This window comes from Centroberyx affinis, unplaced genomic scaffold, assembly GCF_046629955.1.
Source record: "Centroberyx affinis isolate AG114_WGS23_722 - 3 ecotype Tasmania unplaced genomic scaffold, CSIRO-AGI_Caff_v1 ptg003767l_1, whole genome shotgun sequence".
In the NCBI taxonomy this organism is placed as follows: domain Eukaryota; kingdom Metazoa; phylum Chordata; class Actinopteri; order Beryciformes; family Berycidae; genus Centroberyx; species Centroberyx affinis.
Window position 1 is genome coordinate 99,205 of NW_027281643.1, and position 24,422 is coordinate 123,626.

The following is a 24,422-nucleotide window of genomic DNA, read 5'->3' on the forward strand; positions in this document are numbered from 1 at the left end:
CTGCTAACATGTGACAGTGCTCTGCATAACACCATCATAGTAAGACGCCCAACATGAATTACCAGTTACTTAGCAATGGTCATGCAAAACAACAATATGGCCTCTGCAATGTCCAATGACCTCGAGTGAAATATCAAATCCAAGAATTCCAAGTGAATACTTCTGCCTTTGCGGAGAATGTCCTTCCCAGGTCGTCTTGGGGAGAACAAACTTTCAGGAATGCAGCATGGAGAATGCATATCTACAGTTTAAGGTGGGTTGTGTGCTTGAGATTGTGGCATCAAATAAGACACATTGATGTTCATTTTCCCAGCTGTTTCAACCGGCTCTGTACTATAGCCAGACTCCAGACTACTATACTAGGCTATAGCGCTGTTTATCTGTGCCAGCTAGTTTTGACATAATGAGTCATTCTCATAATAAATCTTGGGGCTTCCCATTCGTTCTTGTTGGCCAAGTCACCATCCGACGCATCCTCAATTTGTTATTTTGTTGGCAAGCAAAATTCTGGGATCTTTATCCAACCTTGCTGTTTTTTGTTTTTTGGAATTGTCCTTGGGCTGTTTTATTATTTCAAATTTGCCACGGAGGACACAAGAATGCAAACTGGGAAAGACCTTCTGTCTTGCAGTGGCTCTGGTCTGAACTAGTGATCCATCGATCTTTAGGTGCTGGCACAGCATATCGACTTAACAGGCCGGACAGGCATTAGCAACCAACCACAGCACATCTCGCTAATAAGATCATGACAGCTGACAGGCTCTAACAATCAAACACCTATTGATGGGATTCATTAGTTAGAGCCCTTAAAGTGCCCAAGTGTGTGTTTGTGTGTGACAGAGTGTGGGCCGTGTGGCGCTTGTTCATGCATGAGTTGTTGCCTATATACACATGAGCAATATGCTGTATGTGCCTGTGTGTGTTATCTGTATAAGAACTGTATGCGTATATGTGTCTACGGCTGTATGAATAATCACTCTGTGTGTGTGTGTGTGTGTGTGTGTGTGTGTGTGTATGGACCTCCTTGTGTATGTCTCAGTGATAGATGTTTCATCCTCTCTGAATCAGCCTTAAAACACTATTAGCTTAATGAGAAACAACTGTAGATGGACATAAATAATCAGCACACTCACACACACACACACACACACACACACACACACACACACGCACACACACACACAGAGTAACAAACCACATTGCAAGTCCTGACTGAAACTCGTTTAGGAGATATTGATACATGTGCACATGCGTGCGCACACACACACACACACCTCTAAGGCCACAGTAAAACTAGAGAGCTAGATTTTATTCTCAGTGATATTAGATTAACGGTTAAAAGGATTCAGTAAAGGCAATAGGTGCATCAAGATGGCTGCTCCCTGGTTTGACTCAAAATCAAAGAATCAAGATTCAGTAGTTAATTGCCAAACAGTCTCAATCAGATACTGTCACGTTTCCACAAAGTTGGACAATTACTTGTCAGTGCAGCAGGATTTGTCTCTTGATGTCATTACAGTTTAGTAGAGTCTTGGCTCTCTGGGCTCTAGGCGCTCCTGTTCAAGAGTTTTATTCCAAAATGAGATATCGACCATCTGAAAGAACTGACACCTAATCTTGCAGAATGATTGCTGACATTAAAGAAAATCACATTATGGGTAACTAATAAAGTTATGAGTCATCTTAATGCCCCTTTGTTAACAAAATAATAATGTTTCTGAGGATAGCATCATGTATTTTATTTTCATCTGCTGGATGACAATTTTTTCCCCAAAATGGATATATGGCATTCTGGAATTAAATCTTTCACATATCAGCTGTATTTGAACTGTCAAAGATCACAGGAATATTCTATGTGAATTCTGTTTTAGTGTTGATTTCCTGTTTAAGTTATCATGGATTTAATATGGTTCTGTATTCTGTAAGCAGTGCTGGTGTTGGGTGTTGGGCCACAAAATGGTCTTAAATCATGATCAAGGACTGAAATCATGTGACTCACTCTGTCTTCCTACTAACCAACCACACTGAATTACTGCTAGAGCATGGCCCAGCTGTCCAACTGTCTCTAAACTCTGCACTGGGCTAGAACAGAATTGGTGTCAGCAGTATTTTATTCACCCTGAACATTGTTGGGAACAGTGAAAGTAAGATAGGCAGTAGCTTTGGATCCCAGTGTCTCACAGTACTATGGGGATCCACTTTAATTTTCCCAAGCCCTATGGATTTCAAGGGAGTCTTTGACAACTGCTGTTGTATAGGATGCAGTTTATTACCACGGTGCTGTGGCAGATCCAACTCAGAGATTTAGGAGTGAGACACTTCACTCTTCTATATATGTTGTGGTAAAAAAAATACTTTTCTCTAAGTCATGTAACTTCTGTCTTGAACAGAATCTAATTAATACAAATAAAAGTTGGAATATTGTGAAATTTTAACTTTAACTGAATGTTTAAGCTGCGACTTTTCACATAGCTCCTATAAACCTCTTATGCCAACTTATAGATGATCGTGTGGATTTCACTGACATATGAGAAGAAGATTATGAGAGTTAAGTACTGTAAGTTTTTACTTTTGTGTCGTGTGACGATCATGTGAATTTGAGATTATGTGAAAAATCACGGTTGATGTGTGGCGATTCATAGTGGTGATTACAGGTTTTTTTTTTTACTTCCTGCATGCTTCTCAATAAAGAAGATACATAATTTATAGAAATACATATTACTGTCACATTTTATAGTAAACCACATTGTTGTATAAGCAGTGTGACTATGGTCTATTTATGTATTTAATATGCTTTAAGCTATGCTTGCTAATGGCTTAGCTAACTTTAACTAGCAAGTCAAGTAGCCTAATCTTACTGTATTCTCCATAGGAGACATTAAGGCTGGTTAGCTAGTGTGGCTGAGCTGAGATCACATTCAAATAAAATGCTACAATAATTAGGTTTATACTTCATCGCCACAAGTGCTCTGTGGGACCATACAGAATGTGTTTTTTCATTATGTTATTATTATCTTGTACAGCCGTGTTTCCTAAATTCAAGGTCCAGGTGGGTCCTGGGATTACAACAGGCCTTTAAATGAGACACAGGGAAATTATGATGTTGTATTATGATGTTTTTAAACAGATACTTCTGCGTATGTTACAGTATGTTGTCATATCCAAGTCCCTATAATATAAGATAGGTTGAATAAAATACTGCAGGCGTTTAGTCTAAAAACAGGGTACATTTCATTTGAATAGCTTGCACAATAGCCTACAAAAATCAATTTGGGTCCCAAGAGAAATTCATGGCTATTGATATTCATTGCTAGAGAATCAAGTTCCATGATGGCACTGATACTGCTATCATCATGAGAATGAAGGGGTTTGTATGGAATTTGTAGTGTAAATTATAGTATAGGTGTCTGACATAATGCCTTTTGTTGCATCTTCCTAAAAAGTAAAATTTTCATGTTGATGTGTGGGTCATGTGACTGGTAGTTGCAACGATTTTTGAATCTGTTTTATCCATTTTTTTATCGATTTATTTCTGATTTTACTCTGTAACCTTTTATATTTTGTATCCTCCTGTCCTTCTTGTCTTATGGAGTGAAGAGGGAAACTTTTGCTTAACTTCTATATCTTGTTAAAAATAAAATAATAAACATCTGGTTTGTCACATGACCACATCCTCTGTTCCTGTATGGCTCAATGAATCTATGTGCTGGTATTCTACTGGTTGTTATTTCCACTGTCTCTTATTCTATTGGTTGATTTAGTGTGCTTATGTGTATATACAGTATATATAGGCATTCAGACATATTGTTTCATAAACCCTGTTGAAGGCCACAAGCCGAAAGTAGTTGGTTTTACTAATAAACGTTTGTTCCCAGTACTGCAAGTGTGGCTGGAATCTATTCTTTTCCATGGTTGCCATGGTTCCCACCTTGACAGACAGGCTGCGTGCTGCTCCAGGTTCCGTTGTGGAGGCAGGTTCTCTCGCCCGAGCCAATCAGGCTGTACCCCGCCTCGCAGCTGAAACGCAACAGGCTCTTGGTTTTAAACTCTTCCCCTCCCAGACGGGCACCGTGGGGGGGCACCCCGGGGTCTCCACAAACTCCTGGACTTACACCTGTGGAGAGAAAGAGACAAAAAAGTTTATACACACAGACAGCCAGGCAAAACACACACATACACAAAAGAGCATAGGTAATGTCAGTCTCATATTTTTGTTGCTGAAAATGCAAAATCATTTTTTGTTGAGTCAATGTCTACTCTTTGTCTACTCTTTGTCTACTCAGTGTCTCTTTTCTTCTTTCATACACACTGACACACACACACACACACACACACACACTCATGCATACACTCACCCACAAACCAAAAACAGGAGAAGTGTACTTTGCATTTAGGCTGTACCAGATTGTTCTTGCATTAAAAGCACTGAGCGTGTTACAATATTAGCAGCTTAAATTCCATCGGATGCAGCCTCTTGCATCTCAATGAGGTTTTCAGCTGCAGGATGGATTCTGCCCTGCTGAGCGTTCTGTGTCGAGGCCTATTGCATTTCAGCTGTTGAGATAGATGATGTTGAGTCTGCACATAATCGGTTGTGGTGTTGCGGGCTGTGTGTAAGCCTACTGTTGAGCAACACTTGCTACCTGAGTGACATACCTACACTCTCCCCACTCCCTTCCCCTGCCTGTTTTAAACACATACAAGTCAGGCTGCTACACAGGCACACAGCCCAGATTAATAATAACACAAGGGAAAAGTGACATCAATTCCTTTCTACTGGTAAATAAGTACAGTACTCTGATATTAATAATGAGATACTTGATTGATCCTCATAGGGAAATTCTCTTTCTGCCTCCCCAGAGATCAGAGCACAAGGTCAGTTCACTATCAATATATAGATTTTTTCAAAGTGTTGATTTACTTATTTACTTAAGAAGGGTAATATTCTTCAATAATGTCATGACCAATATTGATTAATGATGAAAATAAATGATATTGATGATTCAGACCAAACAATATGTTAACAATATATTGTATAATATACTAGGGTAATATATACAAAACAAATGGCTTGGTAATGAAATTCTTCATGGAGCGGAGAAGAGGTGATGTCAGAGGCAGGACAGAAGTCAGGGACAATGACAGATGTAAGGCTTGCTACAGTCTATCAGTTAGTTAGCTAACTGACATTAAATTCAAACATCATCTCATGCTATGCAGTTCCATAAAAGTGAAAAGCATAAATCTTAAGGAAAGTAAATGTTGTTCAATCTTGGTGCAGTTGCAGTTTTATGTTGGCCACATTTCGGCCCCAGTGTCATTTCACATGTTGTGATGTCGCTGTAGTGAGCGATAATCTTCAGCTACAGCATGTAGTGGCAGTTGACAAACTGGCACTGCCACTGTCTGCATGCAGCTACTGACCACAAACTAAAATCCAATCAAATAAATTAGGAAATGGTTTGGAATTTAGAAATGAAAATGTCTCTTGAAAATGTCATTCAAATTTCCCTGACCATTCCAGTTAGTAGCTGTAGTTGTTATATAGCACAGCTTAGGCTGCAGGTGACATGAAGCAATACATTGAATTTCACACTGAATTTCCTGTGTGAGACGGCTCAGTCTAATGGGACTGAAAACACTTACTGCAGGAGATCGGATGATTCTGGTACTTTTCAAATGGCCCAGCCGGTTTCAGCTGTCTGTTAGTCTCTCACTAAAGAGGCTGCAATATTCAGTTGACTGATCATTGAATTTTTATTTTGGGTAATGTTTATTTTTGCTTTTTTTTATGTGGCCTGATTTGTGTATAGCATCTGTGTTGGTGAGCTGCTACTTGTGCCTGGAGATTAGGGTTGTCACGATATGATAACATTTTGAACTTCGATGCAATACCAGAAACATTTTCATTTAATTTTATTTAAAAAAACAAACAAAAACAAAACATTACTACTCACCTTAGGCATACAAAATAGGATACCATTTTCTCCTATTTTTTTCTGATAGCAAAACAATAGCTTTTCACCCTTGAACATGGTTTCAAGGTAATTTGAAGCAGACAGGGCAAAAAAAAAAACAAGTTAAAAGTACAACAAAAGTGCTACCAACTCTGCAATCTTCTTTAACATCACAGTCAGGGTGAGTAGCTCACTTCTACAGAGCAGAGCACAAAAGACTGGCCACTCAAGTAAAAACAGAAGAGGTTCTATTCAAAAGAGAGACCAATTCAAACAGTGAAAGAGTAACGGTTAGTGTTCAACAGGCACAGAACCAGACTATGCTGGACAGCCCAAGTGTCTGTGTATGCATCAATATCCATTCGTGTATCAGTGTGGTCCTCAATCAGCCTTGACCGTCTGCTGATCTGCCATCATGTCTGACAAAGTTATTCAATGTGACACTAAAGACGGCACAGAGTATGTGAGAGGAAAGACTGAGTTAGAGGTGAGAGGCGGGGCTGCTCCATGTGGGCTGTGTGTGTGTGTGTGTGTGTGAGAGAGAGAGAGAGACTGTGTGTGTCTCTCCCTCACTCTGTGTCTGTGTGTGCCTGTGTGTGTCTGAGCGCTTTGCAAAATACATTCTCCTGTTTTTTTTTTCGTTGTTCAGTTTGAGGAGTCAAATTGTGATCCTGTTTTGTGCGAAAGCTGGTATGGAATGAATGGTGCACTGGATATTGATATTGTTTCAAAAATCCTGAATCAATATTTTTGACAACCCTACTGGAGATATATATATAAACAAACACTTTCGACAAACAAAGCTGAACAGTATCTCTCGTCATTTTGTCTTTGATATATAGTTCCCTACTGTTGGCGCCCTCAATAAAAATGCTGTCACTGCATTGCAAAACTGACAAACTTGTTAAGTTATTTTATCTTGTATCCAGACTTTTCAAGCTTATTTTAGCAAATCATCTTACTGCACTGGCAGATTCTTTTACCAGTTTCAACAATTTTTTTTTTTTTTTTCAGGATAATATGAAATTGTCTTGGAGAAAGTTTCTTGTTTCAAGATTTTCTTCATTGTTTTATGATGATTTCTTGAAAGAAGTCATTTTGGCATGTGTCATGTGAAATTTATTGAAACCAGCAAGATTATCTGCCAGTACAGTTTGACTGAAAACTTGCTTGATAGATCTGGAAACAAGATAAAATCACTGGACAGCTTGTCATTTTTTGCAGTGTGCTGATTTTGGCGTAGCTTTAAACTTGATTTTTACGGATGTGAATAATGCTTTAAATTTAGCAACACCCTTGCAACCCAGCAGGCCAAACTGCTATGCCTTTTGGCACAGTGTAAAAAATGTATGACTGTAATTGACTAATTATCCAAGCTCTGAGGTATTTTACCAGCTGAAAACCATTGGGCATGCAGATGTTTAGGACAGGGTGCCTTTACCCGTGCAGTATGGCGGTGCTCCGCTCCATGTGCCGTCCTCCTGACAGTAGCGTGTGGCGTTACCCACCAGCACCCCTCCAGGCAGACAGGAGTACTGCAGCACTGAACCGTGCGTCCAGCTGTGGGCTCCAGACACGACTGCATTAGGGGGGACCCCGGGGTCACCACAGGAAATAGCTACAGAGACAGATTGAGAGAGAGGGTGTTAGTGTGTGTGTGTGTGTGTGTTCAACTATGGATTCCAGATACTACTGCATTAGGTGGTACAGCTGGGTCATGGCAGGAGATAGTTAGAGAGAGAGGGTGACAGCAAGGGAAGGGGAGGGTGTGTGTGTGTTTGTGCATGTCAAACTGCAGGTTCCAGATGCTACTGCATTAGGGAGCACACATGGGTCCCCAAAGGAAAGAGAGAGAGAGAGAGAGCGAGAGAGAGAGAGAGAGAGAGAGCAGTATAACCAATCTCATCTCAAATTTACATTCAGTTCAGCTAGAAAACACAGACAGAGGATGTCTCCTTCTCCCCTCGTGTAGAAAATATATCCCGACCCCAGGATCAAGCCTAAGCACTGATAATGTATCGCACAGTGTCAAAATTCTGGGCATCAACGAAAAAAAAAAAAAATCAACAATTTTTTTCTTCAATTTCGGAAAAATTGACTTTTTACAGAACAGAGGTTTCTGGAGGACACAGATATGAAACTGCTCTCAATTTTCTATTTCTTCCAAATTGTCTAGTCCTCTGATATCTCCCCTCACCCCCAAATGGCATTACTCCCTCTTCTCCTTGCCCCCCCCACAACCTGCCCACCCCAGCCACCCCCCAACCACCCCAGCCCCCCCTCAATTTTCCGATAAGACCTTGTCTCTGGCATGTAATCCTTGATGCTCAGACCTCAGTCTCACTACCTCTCTCTCTCTCTCTGATTCCCCATCTCTACTTCTCTGTTATTGTGTCCTCATTCTGTCCGTCCTTCTCTGTCTGTTTCCCATTCTGTCTTTCTCTCTCCGTCTCTCTGAATCCGTCTTTCTCTCTTGCTCTCTCCCTTCCTGTCTCTCTCTAGTTTAATCTCTATGTTTCTATCAGCCAAGGGTGCTCTCCGACTCCGAATGAAGCCTGCTGCCCTAAGAGACACATGCTCACCTCTATCTCTTACACACACACACACACACACACTTGCACTCACACTTTTAGACCTCTCTTTCTTATTCTCTCACCCTCTTATGATTACTTCCCTCTCCTTTTCTCCCTAAAACCCTTTCTTATTCTATCTGCCGTTCTCTTATTCTCCCCTCACCTTCCTCCCAGTGCCTCTTCAAGCCATTTCACACCTCAAATAGCTTTTCCTGGGAAATATAAAGACAAATAAATAGGAATCCATCTACCTATGACTGTTCGCAGTCTGCATGCTAAACTTTCGTATAGTAGCCGTTTTTTTTCTTTCTTTTTCCAGAATCCCATAGAGTTTGATCTGTAGTCAACAGGGCAAATATTTGCATATTGGTGTGAAACAATCTATTATTCTCTCTCTCTTTCTGTCTTTTTGCCTCTGTCTCATTTGTCTTCCTAACTCTCTCTTGCCAGAGTCTCTCCCAATTCAAATAAAAATGCTTGAACAATATTACCAATTACCAAACAATCTCTCCCTCCTTGTCCCTCCTTTCCTCGGACTCTCTCTCTCTACTCCTTCCCTTTACCAGCCCTCAACAAAGAATTGTGTTTCTCTGTACTCCAAAACCCTGACCTCCTCCCCTCCCCATCCATACCTAGGCAGCGTGGGATTGGTCGGTCCCAGCGTCCATCATGCTGACAGGTGAGGAGGGCGGAGCCCAGCAGGTAGAAGCCTCGTTTACAGTGGATCGCTACAGTCACGCCGTAGCTGAAGACTTCTGGGTAACGTAGTCCAGACTGACGCACACCGTTCTCCACCTGACCAGGGTCCGAACAGTTCACCACTACGACAGAAGAGAAAAGAACCCACAGTTAACCCAGTAACACTGTTAGACACGAGAACATACTCAAACCTATACTATTAGTTCTTATAGACAGAAACAAAAGAGAAGAGAAGAGAAGAGAAGAGAAGAGAAGAGAAGAGAACAGAACAGAACAGAACAGAACAGAACAGAACAGAACAGAACAGAAGAAAAGAGACAAAACAGAGGACTTAACACTTAACATTGGATTGTGCAAGTTCCAAAAGCTTACCCTTTAAAGACAAGTCAAGAATCTACCTGAATACACCAAAAAATTTGAATTTCCAAAAAATGGTAAGCTGTGAAGTCAGTTGCGTATGTCAAGATCAGAACAGAATCAAACGAAAAGGCACTAGAGCCCAACTGTTAATAATAACACTGGGGCACAAAAGAACCTGCTCTGATTAAAACTGCTCTCAACATGGCCAGTGCTGGGACACTTTACAGAAGGGGCGGCAGGGAACCGAACATAATGTTAGGACACTAAACCCCAAACCACCGTGTGTTAAAAATTGAGAATGTTCTGCCAAAGTGCAGACAACTGCTCTCTGTTCTGTCACGCTCTATTCTGGTCTCTACTCTTCTGCTCTTTTTGTCCCCCATGATGAACATTTCGGACGCCACTGATCAGATTTTGACAAAGCTTAAGGGAATGATGCGCGTCATTGCTCCATTCTGCATTCTTAAATTTGCACTGATTGGCCAAAAGGGGGCGCTACAATGTTTGTTTAATTGTCTTTACGTCAAGCACAATATCTTAGACGCCACTGATCAGATTTTCACAAAACTTAAGGGAATGATGCGTCTCATTTCTCCATTCTGCATTCTGTAAGGGGGCGCTACAATGTTTGTTTACTTGTTGGATTTTGGCAAAACTTGGGGGAATGACGCAGCTCACCACTGTGTCCTCACATTTTCAAAATTACTCTGACCAGCCCAAGGGGGGGGACTACATCATCTGTCCACTCATCCATGTGTCATGCACAATATCACAGACACAACTAATCCAATTTTGAGAAAACACGGGGAATGATGTATCTCATCGCTGCATTCCAGCATGCAAAATTACACCGATTGGCCCAAGGGGGAACTACAATTACAGCTCCAAACAAGGTGAGATATTTGTTACTGATTGGCCCAGACAGGGACTTCATCAATCGTGGGGGACAACATGTTTACTGTTGCCTTGTTTGTCCTGTCTTGTCCTGTCCCATTCTGTTGAGTTCTCTTCAGGTTTCTACTCTGTTCTACTCCCTTTTATTCTGCTCTGCTCTGTTCTCTGGATGGATGCCAGTCTACATTCAATAAGAGTGCAGTTTTCTCTTCCACATGTCACAGGGGAGACTGACATTCACTCACATTCAAGTCCATGGGGGACACTGGTGTGTCTGTGTGTGTGTGTGTGAATGTGTGTGTGTGTCTGGCACCCCTATGGGAACAAAGAAAGTTTCAGTCTCATAATTGACAGCTGCTGCTGGGAGGGAGAGAGAGAGAGAGGGGAGAAGGAAGAGAAAGCGAGGGAGGCAGACAGAGCAAGCAAGCGAGAATGAATTCCTTGAATGGAAAACCCATGCGAGCAACTATGTAATATCGATCTGCTCCTATGACTGCGCAGTATCTGTGTGTGTGTCTGTCTGTAAAAGTGTGTGTGTCTGTGAGGGTGTGTGTTAGTGAGTGTTTCAGCATATCATGACTGTTACACTAAAACAGGTCTAGGGAGACTTGCAGTGAAACGACCATGCATGGTTAGTGGAGAGGAGAAGAATGTATCTGTGGCCATGTACCTCACTCTGTGTGTGCATGTGCACATGTGCACGTTGAGTGTGTGTGTGTGTGTGTGTATGTGTGTGTGTCAGTATTTATGAATTTGCTAGTGTATTATAGATACACATGGACCATACAGGTTGTTGTACAATACAGCTAACTGGCAAGTGCTGATGCCAGTCTCTCTCTTTTACAGTCTGTTGACAGCAGACATGGGCAAAAATCTTAAAGTTAACAAACAGGTTTTTCCCGCTTCGCCCAAACTCTGACTTTTTTGTTCTGAACAATGGAAAAACCTTGCAGTATTTGGATCTTATGTACACTAATCTGAAGATTTTATTCAAATAAACCATTGACAGTAACATGTGCATGTGTATGTCTGTAACTCTGTGTACAGTGTGTGTGTGTGTGTGTGTGTGTCTAGTTACAGTATTTATCCAGGTTGCTGCACAATACAGCTGCAAGTGCTGATGCCAGTCTGTCTCTTCTTAATTTTGTGTGTGTGTGTGTGTGTGTGTGTGTGTGTGTGTTTATACCTCTGCAGACAGGTAGGGGGCTGCTCCATTGTCCGTTGAGTCGGCACTGAGCACGAGCATTTCCATGGAGAGTGTAACCTCGGTTACAGGTGAAGTTAACGACGTCATTAAGGTTGAACTCACTGCCATTGGTCCGCCCGTTGGCCGGGTTGCCAGGGTGACCACAGGTGATCGCTGGTGACAGGTACACAGAAGTATGGTGAGAGACTGGGGTGGGGAAAAATTTTGATGCAGTATTGATATTTGATATTTTCCACCTCTGCAATGCATCAGAACATAATGAGGCTCTTGAAAGCGGAAGAGGTAGTCATTGAAAGAGTGCTTTAAAGTCTGAAAGGCTTTGAATTTAATCTAATAAGTGATTCATATATTTTTTTTCTCATATGTTTAATGGATTTCAACATTGTGAAGGATATCGTTTCAGCTTTTCACATGAAATAAAATAGTTATAAATGATATTATATCGCAGTTGAATTGCAATAGTTAGTAGTTAGTATCATAAAGTGCTTACGGACGCAGACGGGTGTCGTTCCAGACCACTGATGATCTTGTTGACAGATTCTGACCGATGTGCCGATGAGCCGATATCCCAGCATGCACTGGTACACCACCGTGTCACGGTAACTGGAGCCATCTCCACTAATGTGGCCGTTGACTATGGGGTCTGGGGAATCACAGTGACCAGCTACAAGAGACAAAATGATAGGGATTAATATGAGAAAAACAACTTAAACTCCCTTTCCCCTTAAAAACACCCATCCTACCTCATTGTTCCAATACTTTAGGCCTTAAAAGACCAACTCTAGCTCACTGTCTCAACAGTTAAGCTTTAGAAAGGCAAACTTTGCTACTGTAACTGACTCAATACTTATACTTTTGAATGTCAGGGGAGGGATGTCAGCTGTGTGACCTGCAAATCATTTTTCCAAGCCCGCACAGCTCAACGATTGAAGCCCTATCCATGCAGCAATGATGGATGCACTCGGAGTCCATTAAAATCAACACATTTAAACACTTTCTTGGCCCTCTGAGTGGCCTAGAAGTGCCGCATTCTTTGATGATTCTCGAGCACATAAATGGCAGGACACGTCTTGATAGCTTAGTTTTGGAGAGTCTTTGAATTGCTTTCAAAGCCATTTCAATTGTTCAGACCAATCAACAGCGTGGCACAGTCTAATTCCTGTCCTTCATGTTTTTGTGACTCTACAATTCATAATCTATTTGATGAATTTAGCATTTATAACAGTTTTTTCCCCAACTGATTTGGCACATCTCTACAAGCTAAGCTCCATGTGGTCTCACAACAGTTAAAACAGTTATCTAAACCCTTTTTATGCAAAAATTCAAAACTACACCTAGCATTTTCCATCCACTACAGACAAATCTCTCCAAATTAATTTCCATCCTATCAAAATAATTAACCCAGCTGTCTAAACTCTTACCTCGTACCTGACAGAAATAAAACAGTTGATAATGAAGAGTCATAGAAGAGTCACTACAGTAAACAGGTTTGTGGTTTCTTTTGAAGCAAACTGTGACTGATTGTGTTCATCAATACTTCTAGCTCCTTATCACAAATAGACAAATGTGTAAAAATGCCACATGTGAAACCAAAATATTACATATTACAGTATTTCCAAAATTGTGAGGAACAGACAATTTGCTTACTGTAAAGGAAAATATTTAATCAATGAATTATGGATAAAATGAATTGTGGAAAAAAACAGGATTGTGGAACTTGAAAAACTTAAGAAACATGTTTTCTCATTAGTATTCCTGTGTGAATACAGCTGAAAATATGATCTAGTCAAGAGATAATGTGTGTAGTTTTGATGTCAGTATTTGTTTTCTATAATGATGTTATCTGAAAAGAAAGCAACACTTATTTCTGTATTGAGTCTTTTGATGGCTGTGTTAACTGTTTTGAGAGCATGAGCCTTAGTTTAGAGAAATATGTCAAATCACTAGAGAAAAACTGTAATATGCATAATTCTTGTTTTATATTAAGAAAACGATGGGAGCACTAGACATATTGTAGACACCTTGTTTTGGATGCATAAAGCAAGATGTGTACGAAAGGACTTAAGGTAGCATCAGAATCCATGAATCATAATGAGAAGGTGGCCATGCTTTGATTTATATATTCATCACCTCAAGTGTGCATCCTGCATGAGGCCACTTATTCCCGCATGTAACTCCAGGGCTGGAATTACTGGAGTGGAGTGCGCATGTAAACACTGACTTAATCACCACTGCGCAGTGCTTAACTGAAGGTCTAAATCGAGCCCTTAATGTATTGAGTAATAAAATGTCACAACAGTATATCATTCGAGTTACTGAGGCATGTGCAGAGTTTATCCCATTTATTGTTAGTTCAGTTTCCATGGAACTTACCTAGACATCTGCAGCAACCTCATGTATCAATGAAGCTCATATATAAATGTGTACTTTGCGAGGAGACATTTCCACGCAAAGTTTGGGCTTTATAAACCGCAACCTTGACTGGCTGACTGGATGCCAGACAGTTAGCAGTTTTGATTTTCTGAGGTTTTTTTTGGATAACACAGGGGATTAGTTATATCAGATACTGTGTACTGGCAAATGCAAATCAGTTCAAACCTTTGATTATTGTAAGGGCCTATTGCATTTCATTTACAGCAAATGTACCCCGTTTTCACTTTCCATTCATTCACACCAATTCACCTATTGGATATACTTCCATTATTCACCATGTTAATTTTCTTCCCACACCACAAGCCCATGAGTATGCTTGATTGCTATGCCAAAGGGAAATTATATGAATTAACACAGTTTAGAACTTGCCAGGGCACCCAGAAGCAGCTCAGGTTTAGACAGACCACAGCACAATGTATACTGGTACATATTATCACATTCACCTCTCGTTCAGTTTTAATGGGCCTTACCTAGACACCTGGTCTCTGCTCCACTCCACAGCCCGTTAGCGCCACACTCCCTGACATGTGACCCCACCAGTGTGTAACCATGGTTACACATAAAGATTGCGGTAGCTCCGAATGTGGTCAACGTCCCCAGTTTGGTACCGAAGGGTGGAGAAGGAAGCTCACCACAGGAGATGACTAATTAATAAAACAAATATGATAAGATCACATGCAATTATTGATAGATAACAGCAGTTACAAATTACATAACATTCTGGCTCTACTGGTATAATTATAGCCTTCAGTGTTTGCAAACTCTGGGTAGGAACTAAAAGGTGGGTCATAAGAAGCTGTGAAAAGCTGGTGGCTATATTACGCTTTGAAAACCTTCCCAAGTCAATGCAATTTAACGTAGGCTGAATAAAATACTTAAGGCTAGAAGATTAGCATCCTGAATTTAAAAAGGGTAAATTTTGTTTGGTTGGCCTACACAACATCTGACTAAATCAGATTTGGGTCATAAGATTTTTTTTAAATAGCCACAGAGACAAAGTTTGAAAACCACTACCAACTAAGCATACAGATTTCCTGCATATCACTTCTGGCACTGGAGTCTCACTACAGTGTTATGCTGCCAAATCCTTCTAAGCTGCTGCAACGTAAGTTAGGTCAATTGAAATACTGGATCATGAAAAAATAAAGAAAAAAATTGAAAATGTGGTGAGATGAAGTTTGAAAACCATTGGTCTAATACAGACTTCAATTTTTAATCATTTTTTAAACTTTTCTTCAAGTGTACACATTCCACTTTTTCAATGGAATGTCATATATTATGCAATACTAAGAAATTCTGTAGCCTATTGGAAAGTTTTCAAAGTCGTGATGTTCTCTTACAACTTGCCTTTATGAAATAAGTAGCAAAGGCACATTGCAGAGTAACACTGTGTGTGACAAGCAAATCTTCCACTATGGCCCACATATACTCCACATTTAGGAAGGATAGGCTATATTATTTTTAAAACAGTTATCCCAGTCCCAAGACACTGTGCAGTGGTTAAGACCCTAAGGCATTTGGAACCACTCTGTTAACTTGTTTCAATAGACAAAAAAAAAACATACTAAGGGGAGTAGATAAATGTGTAGATCCTCCGCCCAAAGATAGGAGTAGGTTTAGCACAGTACTTTTGTTCCAGGTGTCATTTGCAAGCAAGGACATCGCTCCCTCTGAGGTGTGTCCCCTTCCTACTCCCAAACTAGTCCTGTGGCTGCCAGCGTGATACACGACCATGAACAACAGATGTTATTCTACCAGAGGAATGACTTTACCTGACTCCTCCAACTGTTACACATGTACAAGCGCCAGGGTATGCTCTTTTGATAATAGCTCGACCAAAACCAGCAATTACAGTGCAGTTGTATTCTTTTGATAGCCAGTGTATATAGTGTTTTCATGTGTTCTTTACTCTTATGTTATGAACAAATGTGTGTTTGTGTGGGTATACTGTATGTGCTTGTGTTCTTTACTCCTTTGTATTGCTGGTTTCTCTGCCCCTTCCATTAATATTATTGACCATTTCCGTAGAGGGTCATCATATTAGGAGCGACATGGTTTTGACTTTGAACTTGAACGGGATCTGGGCAGTGAAGAGTAGACGATCTAACTAGCCAGCATGAAGCCCTGAGCAATATCGCCTGAAGCACTTCATTAAAATGATGCTAACATATAAATGTATTTGTACAGAGTCTCCTCTGACCTGTCATATATCCATGTGTGCATGTGTGTGTGTGTGTGTGCATGTATGTATCAACTCAATTTAACAAGAATCACATATAGATGAAGCTAAATTTCATCCTGCACGAGGTGAATAAGTTTACAACACACAATGTCAGAGTGGAGCTTTATAATGTCTTTCAGAGGGGAAGGGGCCAGATGGTTAGTGATCTTGAAAACATTTTAAATGCTGAGCAAATTCAATTTGGTGAAAAATATTGCAGTGGTTGTTGTGTTTTTTGTTTCTGGTAGGTGGAGTGGAGGGCTGTGATGTAAATATATTGGGTGCGTGTGTGCATTAATACTTACTCTTGCATGTTGCCGGGTCCTCAGACCCCTCCCAAGTCCCGTTGGCAAGGCAACGCAGTGTTCGATGCCCCGCCCCCAAATAGAACCCTGCTGAGCATTCCAACATCACAGTCGAACCAAACTCCCCCAGCCAACCAGAGAGCAGGCGGTAGGTCATGTGATCTGACAGCACACCCTCAATGCTGGGGCAGTGGACCGCTGGAAGATAAAATTAAATAAAGTAAAATAGAATGTTCCCTGGCCAACTCACAACTACATTTGGTTCCTATATCATTCCTACACTGACAAAAGCAAAAGAGGAATGACTATCTTCACTTTAAGAATGTGTCATTCGTATGGCAACCCGATCTCGTTTCATTAAAATAAGGACAGTTCCAAGTTCCTGTGTAATTCTTACTTGAATAAGAGTTCATCCCTAAACCCAGAATCAATCAGCATTTCTTTGGTTATTGAGACAGTATGCGAAAGCTAAATGTGTATTCTGAGGCTGTAAAAGTTTTGTTTAAATTGGTAAATACCGAAGTAAAATGGACACTGTGGATTATGATTTTTTCTATGTATAAGTCAAACTCTTATGGACAGGGGTTTTACTGCCTTGTAATTATAAACAACAAACATTAAAAACATGACTATGGTATGTAAACTTACGTAGACATCTGGGGGGCGTGGCAGCATTACTCCAGCTGCCTTCTTCCAAACACACCGCTGTCATGGCAACGCCAGGGTCCAGGTGGTAACCATGGTTACAGTGGTAGGTCACCTGGCTACCAACAGTATACTGGTAACCATGGAAGCTGCCGTTGCTTGGTGACTGAGGGATCCCGCAAGAGATAGCTGCCAATCAGAAAGAGAGAGGCGTTGAAGGGGAATTTCTCTCAAACCTCATGTCAACTTTTAGAATCATTACTTATCCAGGGAATGTTGACTGCCTTCTGCATACCCATACTGCCTTACAAAGGCAAACTGCAGTAACTATTTTTTTGTGTTTTTAAAAGATCAAATGTCGTGACTCAAGTTTAGATTTCCTTTTAACAAAAATTCGACCAATAGGTGCTACTAAACAATATATATCATCCACTTGTGTACCAAGAATACTTTTGTCAGGACAGGAGATAGTGACGATGAATATAATGGTTTTCTCAGTTTCACTCTGTCTTGCTCTTACGCAGTTACTGCCCTTTAGCTTTGTAGGGCAGCGCACAATTATGCCCCTTCACACCTGGGAGCTGCCCAGTACAACCACAATGTTGCACTGTTGGCCACTGAACAGCTCCACTGACACTGAAAACTTCCCATTGACACCAGTGTGTACAAACCAAAAAGAGGAGGCTAAGAAGTGTTGTTTTTCAAACATGAAGGAAACAGGACAGGAGAGAGCAAGCTTGTGTGTTTGTGTATATGTGTGTGTGTGTGTGTGTGTGAGTGTGTGTGTGTGTGTGTGTTTCTACCTTGACATAAAGGGGCAGGTATATCCCACTGGTAAAGGCCGTTGGGGTGGAGCCGGCAGGTGGCATTGCTAGAGCCTACCAGGCGGTAACCACGGTTACAATAGAACTGTAGTCTGCTACCTGGACGGAGTTTAGTTCGGTTGACCACGCCCCCATTCACCGGGGGATCATTAATGCTGCAGTAGGCAGCTAGAGAGAGAGAGAGAGAGAGAGAGAGAGAGAGAGAAAAAACAAATTGACAGAAGTGTTACTCTGCGTTCATGGTTCACAGCAAACTCCATCAAACTAGTATTCTAAAATCTCTCTCTACTATGAGCTTCTAGTTGTCATGTGTTGGGGAGCCACAGATTATATCTTATATTTTACAGTTTTTTTCAATTGATTTTACATATTTCTCCAAACTAAGGTTCATGCTCTCAAAATGGTTAACATAGCTATTAAAACAGGCTCGTATCAAAACAGTCCAATTCCACTGCAGCATGAAGTGCTGCTTTTTCTTCAGATAAGATCTTTATAGAAACCAAACACTGACATCAAAACTACACACATGTCTTCTACTGATGAGATCATATCTTCAGCTATATCCGCACAGGAATACTAATGGTAAAATATGTATATCAAAAAGATCCCAAATCCTTTTTTTTTTTTAGATGTCTACGTTAACTGTTTTGAGAACATGGACCTTAGTTTGCAGAAATGAGTCAATCACTTGAGAAAAAAACTATATTACAATGTGAAGCAAAAAGGCATAGATTTTACGATTACAGACACTAATCACGTTCAACCTTTCCGTTCACACAAACAGCGACTGCTCCCCCAGACAGACTTGCAGACTTGAAATAGGGCTCATTCTGTCATTGCCACCTTTGCCATGATATTTTTCCTCTAAGGTAAGAGATTCAATTTGCTAATTATCTCTGATTTTTGCCTATTTATCCCCTGTGTGCTGGGAGGGATAGCTATAAACAAAAATGTCTTCCCCTGGGATGCTGAGGAGTTGGTTTATTTTGGCATCGGTTCACTTCAGTCAGGAACACTTTCGTCATGAAGTTAAAACCATTATTGTACCAGTGGTTACACAGTTGTATTTGGCGGTACAGGTTCTGCTCCCTGTATGAATTCAAGCAGCATGCTAAAGATTCAGCAGGGAGCGAATCAAACCCCTCCAGGGTTTATAGAGCAGAACCCAGCAGACACATATCACTGAGATATGGAAAATACATAATTCACGGGACAAGCCTACAGAAATGTACCATCACAAGTACATGATTAATAAGGCCAGGAGGAGGCTGGGTGGTGGAGGGAGAAAGCAGCACAACCAGTCAACAACAGCATGGCAAGTAGCAACTGGATGAATGAGGAGTTGGCAACTTAAATGGACCGCCTTGTTTGAAGTGCTGAATGTGATTGGTGTTTGTTTGGATCAGCTTATGTGGTGCATTTTAAATGCGAAAGCCACACATACTTGATCTGGAAAAGTAATAGCTTTGTTCTCACATATGTTGATACTCGGAATTGACATGGCCAATTGCCAGAGCTAATTTTCCAGAATGGACACACCAGCGTACATGACTCCTAAATGGAAGTGAAAGTTCCAGAAAACAAAGACTCAACACTAAACGGAAGGTGTTATATTATTAAACAGAGATAACATACATATATATAGGGAGAGAGAGAGAGAGAGAGAGAGAGAGAGAGAGAGAGAGAGAGAGAGAGAGAGAGCAATTTGAAAGTGGAACATGAAGCCACTACTCAAGCAGCGAGGCTATCTTTGCCTTTGGAAAGGTCAGTGGATAAATGAACGTGTTACAATTAAGAATAGTGGCACTAAGGTTATTTCACCGCTGCGGCAAACATGGAGAATGTAAAGAATGATAAGGAAAAAAACGCAGCAGTGAGTGTTACAATCCAAGCTGTGAGCACTAGGCGACAGAAAGTCACACACACACACACACACACACACACACACACACACACACACACACACACACACAATGCAAAAAGCATTCATGTTCAATGAGCTGGCAAAGTAATATAACATATTCAGGTTACAAGCAATTAACAAATATACTCAATGGTTCATCCACACAGCAACAAGACAGATACTGTATGCACTATGCAGGTATCACTATATGACATAATATAGATATATACAATAAATAAATAATCTGCTATAAATAACCCTACAAACCAACAGACACCAAACATATTTTTACAGTAGAAACTGGATTTAGAGAGCCAGCAGAAAGACCTTCTGACTCGCTTCTTTCACAAACCCAAACAGGATCAACTTGAGTGCCATTGTAAGCAAGATATTGTATTTTCTATGACTGGGGATGATGGTCACTTCACTGCATAAAACCCATGATTGAGGGCCAGTCGAAAAACCGCATAGTTCAAATTTAGCAAGGCCCATGGTTAGAACACAAAAACATGACAAGGCTAGCTGGATGAAATCATTTCAATGGCTCAGTGTCTCTGTGATGTTAAATGTCTGATAAGCTGGGGCCACTGTTTGAGATTTTGTTTGCAATGCCGCAAGCCCAGTCAAAATGACTGTCAACCACACCAAAGACTGATTTTATTATCAAGGTAGGCTGTCAGATAGAGCTCAGTATTTCTGTGAGCTGTCTGTAAAGTGCCGTGTGGTGCCAAATAACAGCCAAGGCCGAGCCAAATGGTGATACTCTCCAGTATTGATGACAGATAATACCATAGTGCTGGCAAGAAAGTGCAAAGATATGAAACCAATTGTCAAATGAACAAATCAGACTTTCTAATTTCCTTTCTCTCTTCATATTAACCTGATAAACTAAAAAGAACATTTCCAGTTAGAAGTGTTCCAAGTACATGGAGCCTTGATGATGCATCCATTTATTTTCACAAGGGGAAAGGGGTTGGGGTTGGTTATTTGGACTAGTGACCCATTAGTTTGGCCAATGTTAGTCCTCCTCCAAGATGCTTCAAAACAGCAGGGTGGATAAGAATCCCTGCTTGTGAAAGCTGAAATAACTCATACAATTGGCACTGATATTGTGGAGAACTAGTCCCCTCATTTGCCTCCAAAACCAACACCTATGTTATAGGTTTCTTCCCTGTCATGCAAATAGAGCATATTTAAATTTCATGCTGAATTTGAATTTAAAAGAGAGAAAGAGAAAGCGAGTGACAGGCAACAGGCAGGCAGACACATGCATTGTATCTTGAAGCCCTTAGCAGTGCCGTTGTTAGGCCAATGTAGACAGACAGATACACAGATAAACAGAATAGCTGATACCTGCATATCAGATTTTGAATCCTCTCTTAATGGTAACATATTCAGGCATACAGGCAGACAGAAAGATAGAGAATAATAGACAGATGTATACCTGTATATCGTATCTTGAATCCTCTCTTGTTGGTTGCGTGGTCAGTGGACCATCGTAGATACAGCTGGTTTGTTTTAGATGTGAAGTTTAGTTGAGACGAGTGGTTACCGCTCAGAGCGACCAACAGGGGGCTCTGTCCTGAAGATCCTACAGAAACAAGCCAATAGAACGTCAGAACTGCTGCGTGCGTGTTTGTGTGTAAGTACTTATGTGTGTAAGTGTGTAGCTAGGATAAAATTAGACAAAGATTACGTGCTTCATATGTGTGACAAAAATTAGTAAAGAACTTTCAATATTCTAACAATCTTCCAGATAAACATTAACCTAGCAAGCGAGACCGTAGCGAGCCGTAGCTGGAAGGTGACGGTCTAGAAACGTGACATGGTGCTGAACATGTGAATATGAACAATGTGCTCCAATCAGAATGAATTTTATTGGTTACCAGATACCTTCACTTAACTGAGGGTAAGGCAGCATCATTAAGTTGCTACGCACACAGAATTTACCTGATGTACAACAACAATGTAAATATTGATGCCCATCATTTGGACCAAGCGGCAGACAGCTTGGCCTTGTTTTGAAAGCCAAACAAATCGCCTACTGATGGTTACTTTTAAAAAGATTCTTTTACATGTTGCACAGTCCCAATTTATTTTCAAGTTCTGACCACACAGTCTACATAAACTTATACAAATTGAATCAGCTGCAATTTTTGCACCTGTTGACATTTTCTCTCTTGACAATGACAAGATGAACCAGAAAGAAAATGCTCCAATCACAACACCACCTGCCTCCTCCATAGTGATGTAATATCAAAGAAAGTCCAAAGAGTCTGGTTAGGACCAGGCAAGATAAACACAGACAGACAGAACTAAGCAGGAAACACACAGCCGCTGGATACATGCTCATTCCTGCTTGTGGATTCCTATAGAGATCATATCATTCAATTCGGTTGGTAGTAAAAAAGCAAAAGCTTTAAACATCTCATTTGTATTCTTGTTGGCTTGTCATGATGTTTGTAATGGCTTTTACATACTTGGCTGTCTCCACTGTTAACAGACCTAAAAAATGTTAAGAACTGATAACTGATACCCTGTACCCTACAAATACCCTCTCAAAATACTATTAGTCTTAACTTGTGTTAAGACTAACAGATTAATTTATGAAGGCTTTATTTCCAAAATGCAGTATAGCCATTTTGAGTGGAAAATCATTACCTAAAGTCCATCATTCTGTCTAAATTACTGTCCAAATGATCAAGTCTGTAAAAGTGGTAAAACTGTTATATTATCAACCGAAGACATTAATTAGCTACTCCTTGAAATTTTGTGCAATCAATGATTTTAAAGAGTCACATTTTTACATTCAGCTCGTTGATATCTCATTTCAGAATGAGGTTCTTCATGTCCATAAAAAAATGAAGAAAAACTAAAAAATAAGAAAAAGTACATTTCAAAACACATTATCAGCTCTGCATAGGTACACATTTACCATTATACAATTGTATATAAGCACAGTGTATTGCAACTGAAGCATCAACAAGAAACTAGTGCAGAGGTGATCCTGTATGCCAAGGAATTTACATGTTTTTATGGACTTGGAGCCTCTGGGGGACCATTTTCTGTCGTACTATACTTCATAGACCATAACATTAAAGGTGTGTGTGCATGAATACATATGTATGTGTGTGTGTGTGGGAGAGAGAGAGAGAAAGAGAGAGAGAGAAATAGGTGTACCATCAAAAATCTCCAGTTCGTCAAACTGTTTCTCGCTGTGGAACATCTCAACATAGATATTGATTGTGTAACCTGGGAAACAAGAATAAAATTATTTATAGCCACATATAGCATAGCGACCAAAAAGTAGCAATATGCAAAAAAAGTATACAAAGTGCATACAAAACACCTGCGCACACACACACACACACACACACACACACACACACACACATAATCACATACGCACATATCCTTGCATCCTTACACACACATAATTCCTCCTCCTCGAACACAACCTTACACATACACACAAAAGTGTAAAGACACACACACACACACACACACACACACACACACACACACACACACACACCCTCACACACTGTACCTGGCAGCATACGTAGCAGCCAGGAGCATGTCTGGCTGTTGGGGTAGTTGCTAGGATACCCGGGGCTTAGTATCACCCCCGACGACGAGGACCGCTCCTCATTGGCTGGGCACTGGGCTGGAGAGGTAGCAGACAAAAGCCAATCAGATTGATCAAAACACTCAACATGTACCCGGTTTCTTTTGTACATTTGTAGCTTCCAGCAACATTCTTTCCCCAGTTCTTTTCCACTCCCCCATCTTTCCATCCATCCTTCTGTTCCTCCTTCCCTAGCTACATCACTAATCACTTTCCTCCCTCCAACCCAGCTGCAAAAACAACCCTCTGCCTGATGGAGTTTGAGTTTTAAACCACTTGCTTGCAGTGGCAGAACTTTTTCAGCCAGAAGGGTGGAGGTCATGATCGGACCCAAATAGAATCTGTGGACTTCTAAAACATTTGTCCCTTATTAGCCGAAGATGTTGTACACAGATTTTGCAGCAGTTAACATTCACCCGCTGAAGGCAACATTGCCCATCTTTGCCTTAGAAACTTGCTCATTTATCATGGCCTTGAGCACTAGCACACACTGGAGCCCTCTCTCAATCTTTCTGTCTGACGACTGCTTACGTAACAAGTTTTCACACAAAAGGAGCCAAGATCTAAGTTGTCTGGGGGAGCTCTTTGGCTGCGTGTCCTCTCCTAACAGGGCTGTCTTCTTTCTCTCCTGCTCTACAATGTAAAGGACACTCTGTTGTTCATTCCAGGCGGTGGTGAGGGCTGAGCATACAGTATCTTTAAGGCTCGGCTTTAGCAGTGAAAGAAAACAAACATTTCAAGTTCATCAAAAGAGCACTTCAAACAGGTTTTCA

General features: G+C 40.8%; 1 protein-coding gene across 1 annotated transcript in view; it reads right to left on the minus strand.

Annotated features, from left to right (window-relative positions):
* Positions 1 to 24,422, minus strand: part of LOC139662346 (CUB and sushi domain-containing protein 1-like) — a 107,241-nt gene that overhangs the window by 21,175 nt on the left and 61,644 nt on the right. Inside the window, exons 22-33 of the mRNA XM_071541005.1 lie at positions 23,572 to 23,688; positions 23,202 to 23,273; positions 21,466 to 21,612; positions 18,098 to 18,286; positions 17,298 to 17,483; positions 16,650 to 16,847; positions 14,594 to 14,767; positions 12,181 to 12,354; positions 11,670 to 11,843; positions 9,163 to 9,351; positions 7,399 to 7,575; positions 3,929 to 4,114 (exon numbers count right to left, since the gene is read on the minus strand). Of these exons, the coding sequence (XP_071397106.1) occupies positions 3,929 to 4,114; positions 7,399 to 7,575; positions 9,163 to 9,351; positions 11,670 to 11,843; positions 12,181 to 12,354; positions 14,594 to 14,767; positions 16,650 to 16,847; positions 17,298 to 17,483; positions 18,098 to 18,286; positions 21,466 to 21,612; positions 23,202 to 23,273; positions 23,572 to 23,688 (1,983 nt within the window). The remainder of the gene's footprint in view (positions 1 to 3,928; positions 4,115 to 7,398; positions 7,576 to 9,162; positions 9,352 to 11,669; positions 11,844 to 12,180; positions 12,355 to 14,593; positions 14,768 to 16,649; positions 16,848 to 17,297; positions 17,484 to 18,097; positions 18,287 to 21,465; positions 21,613 to 23,201; positions 23,274 to 23,571; positions 23,689 to 24,422) is intronic.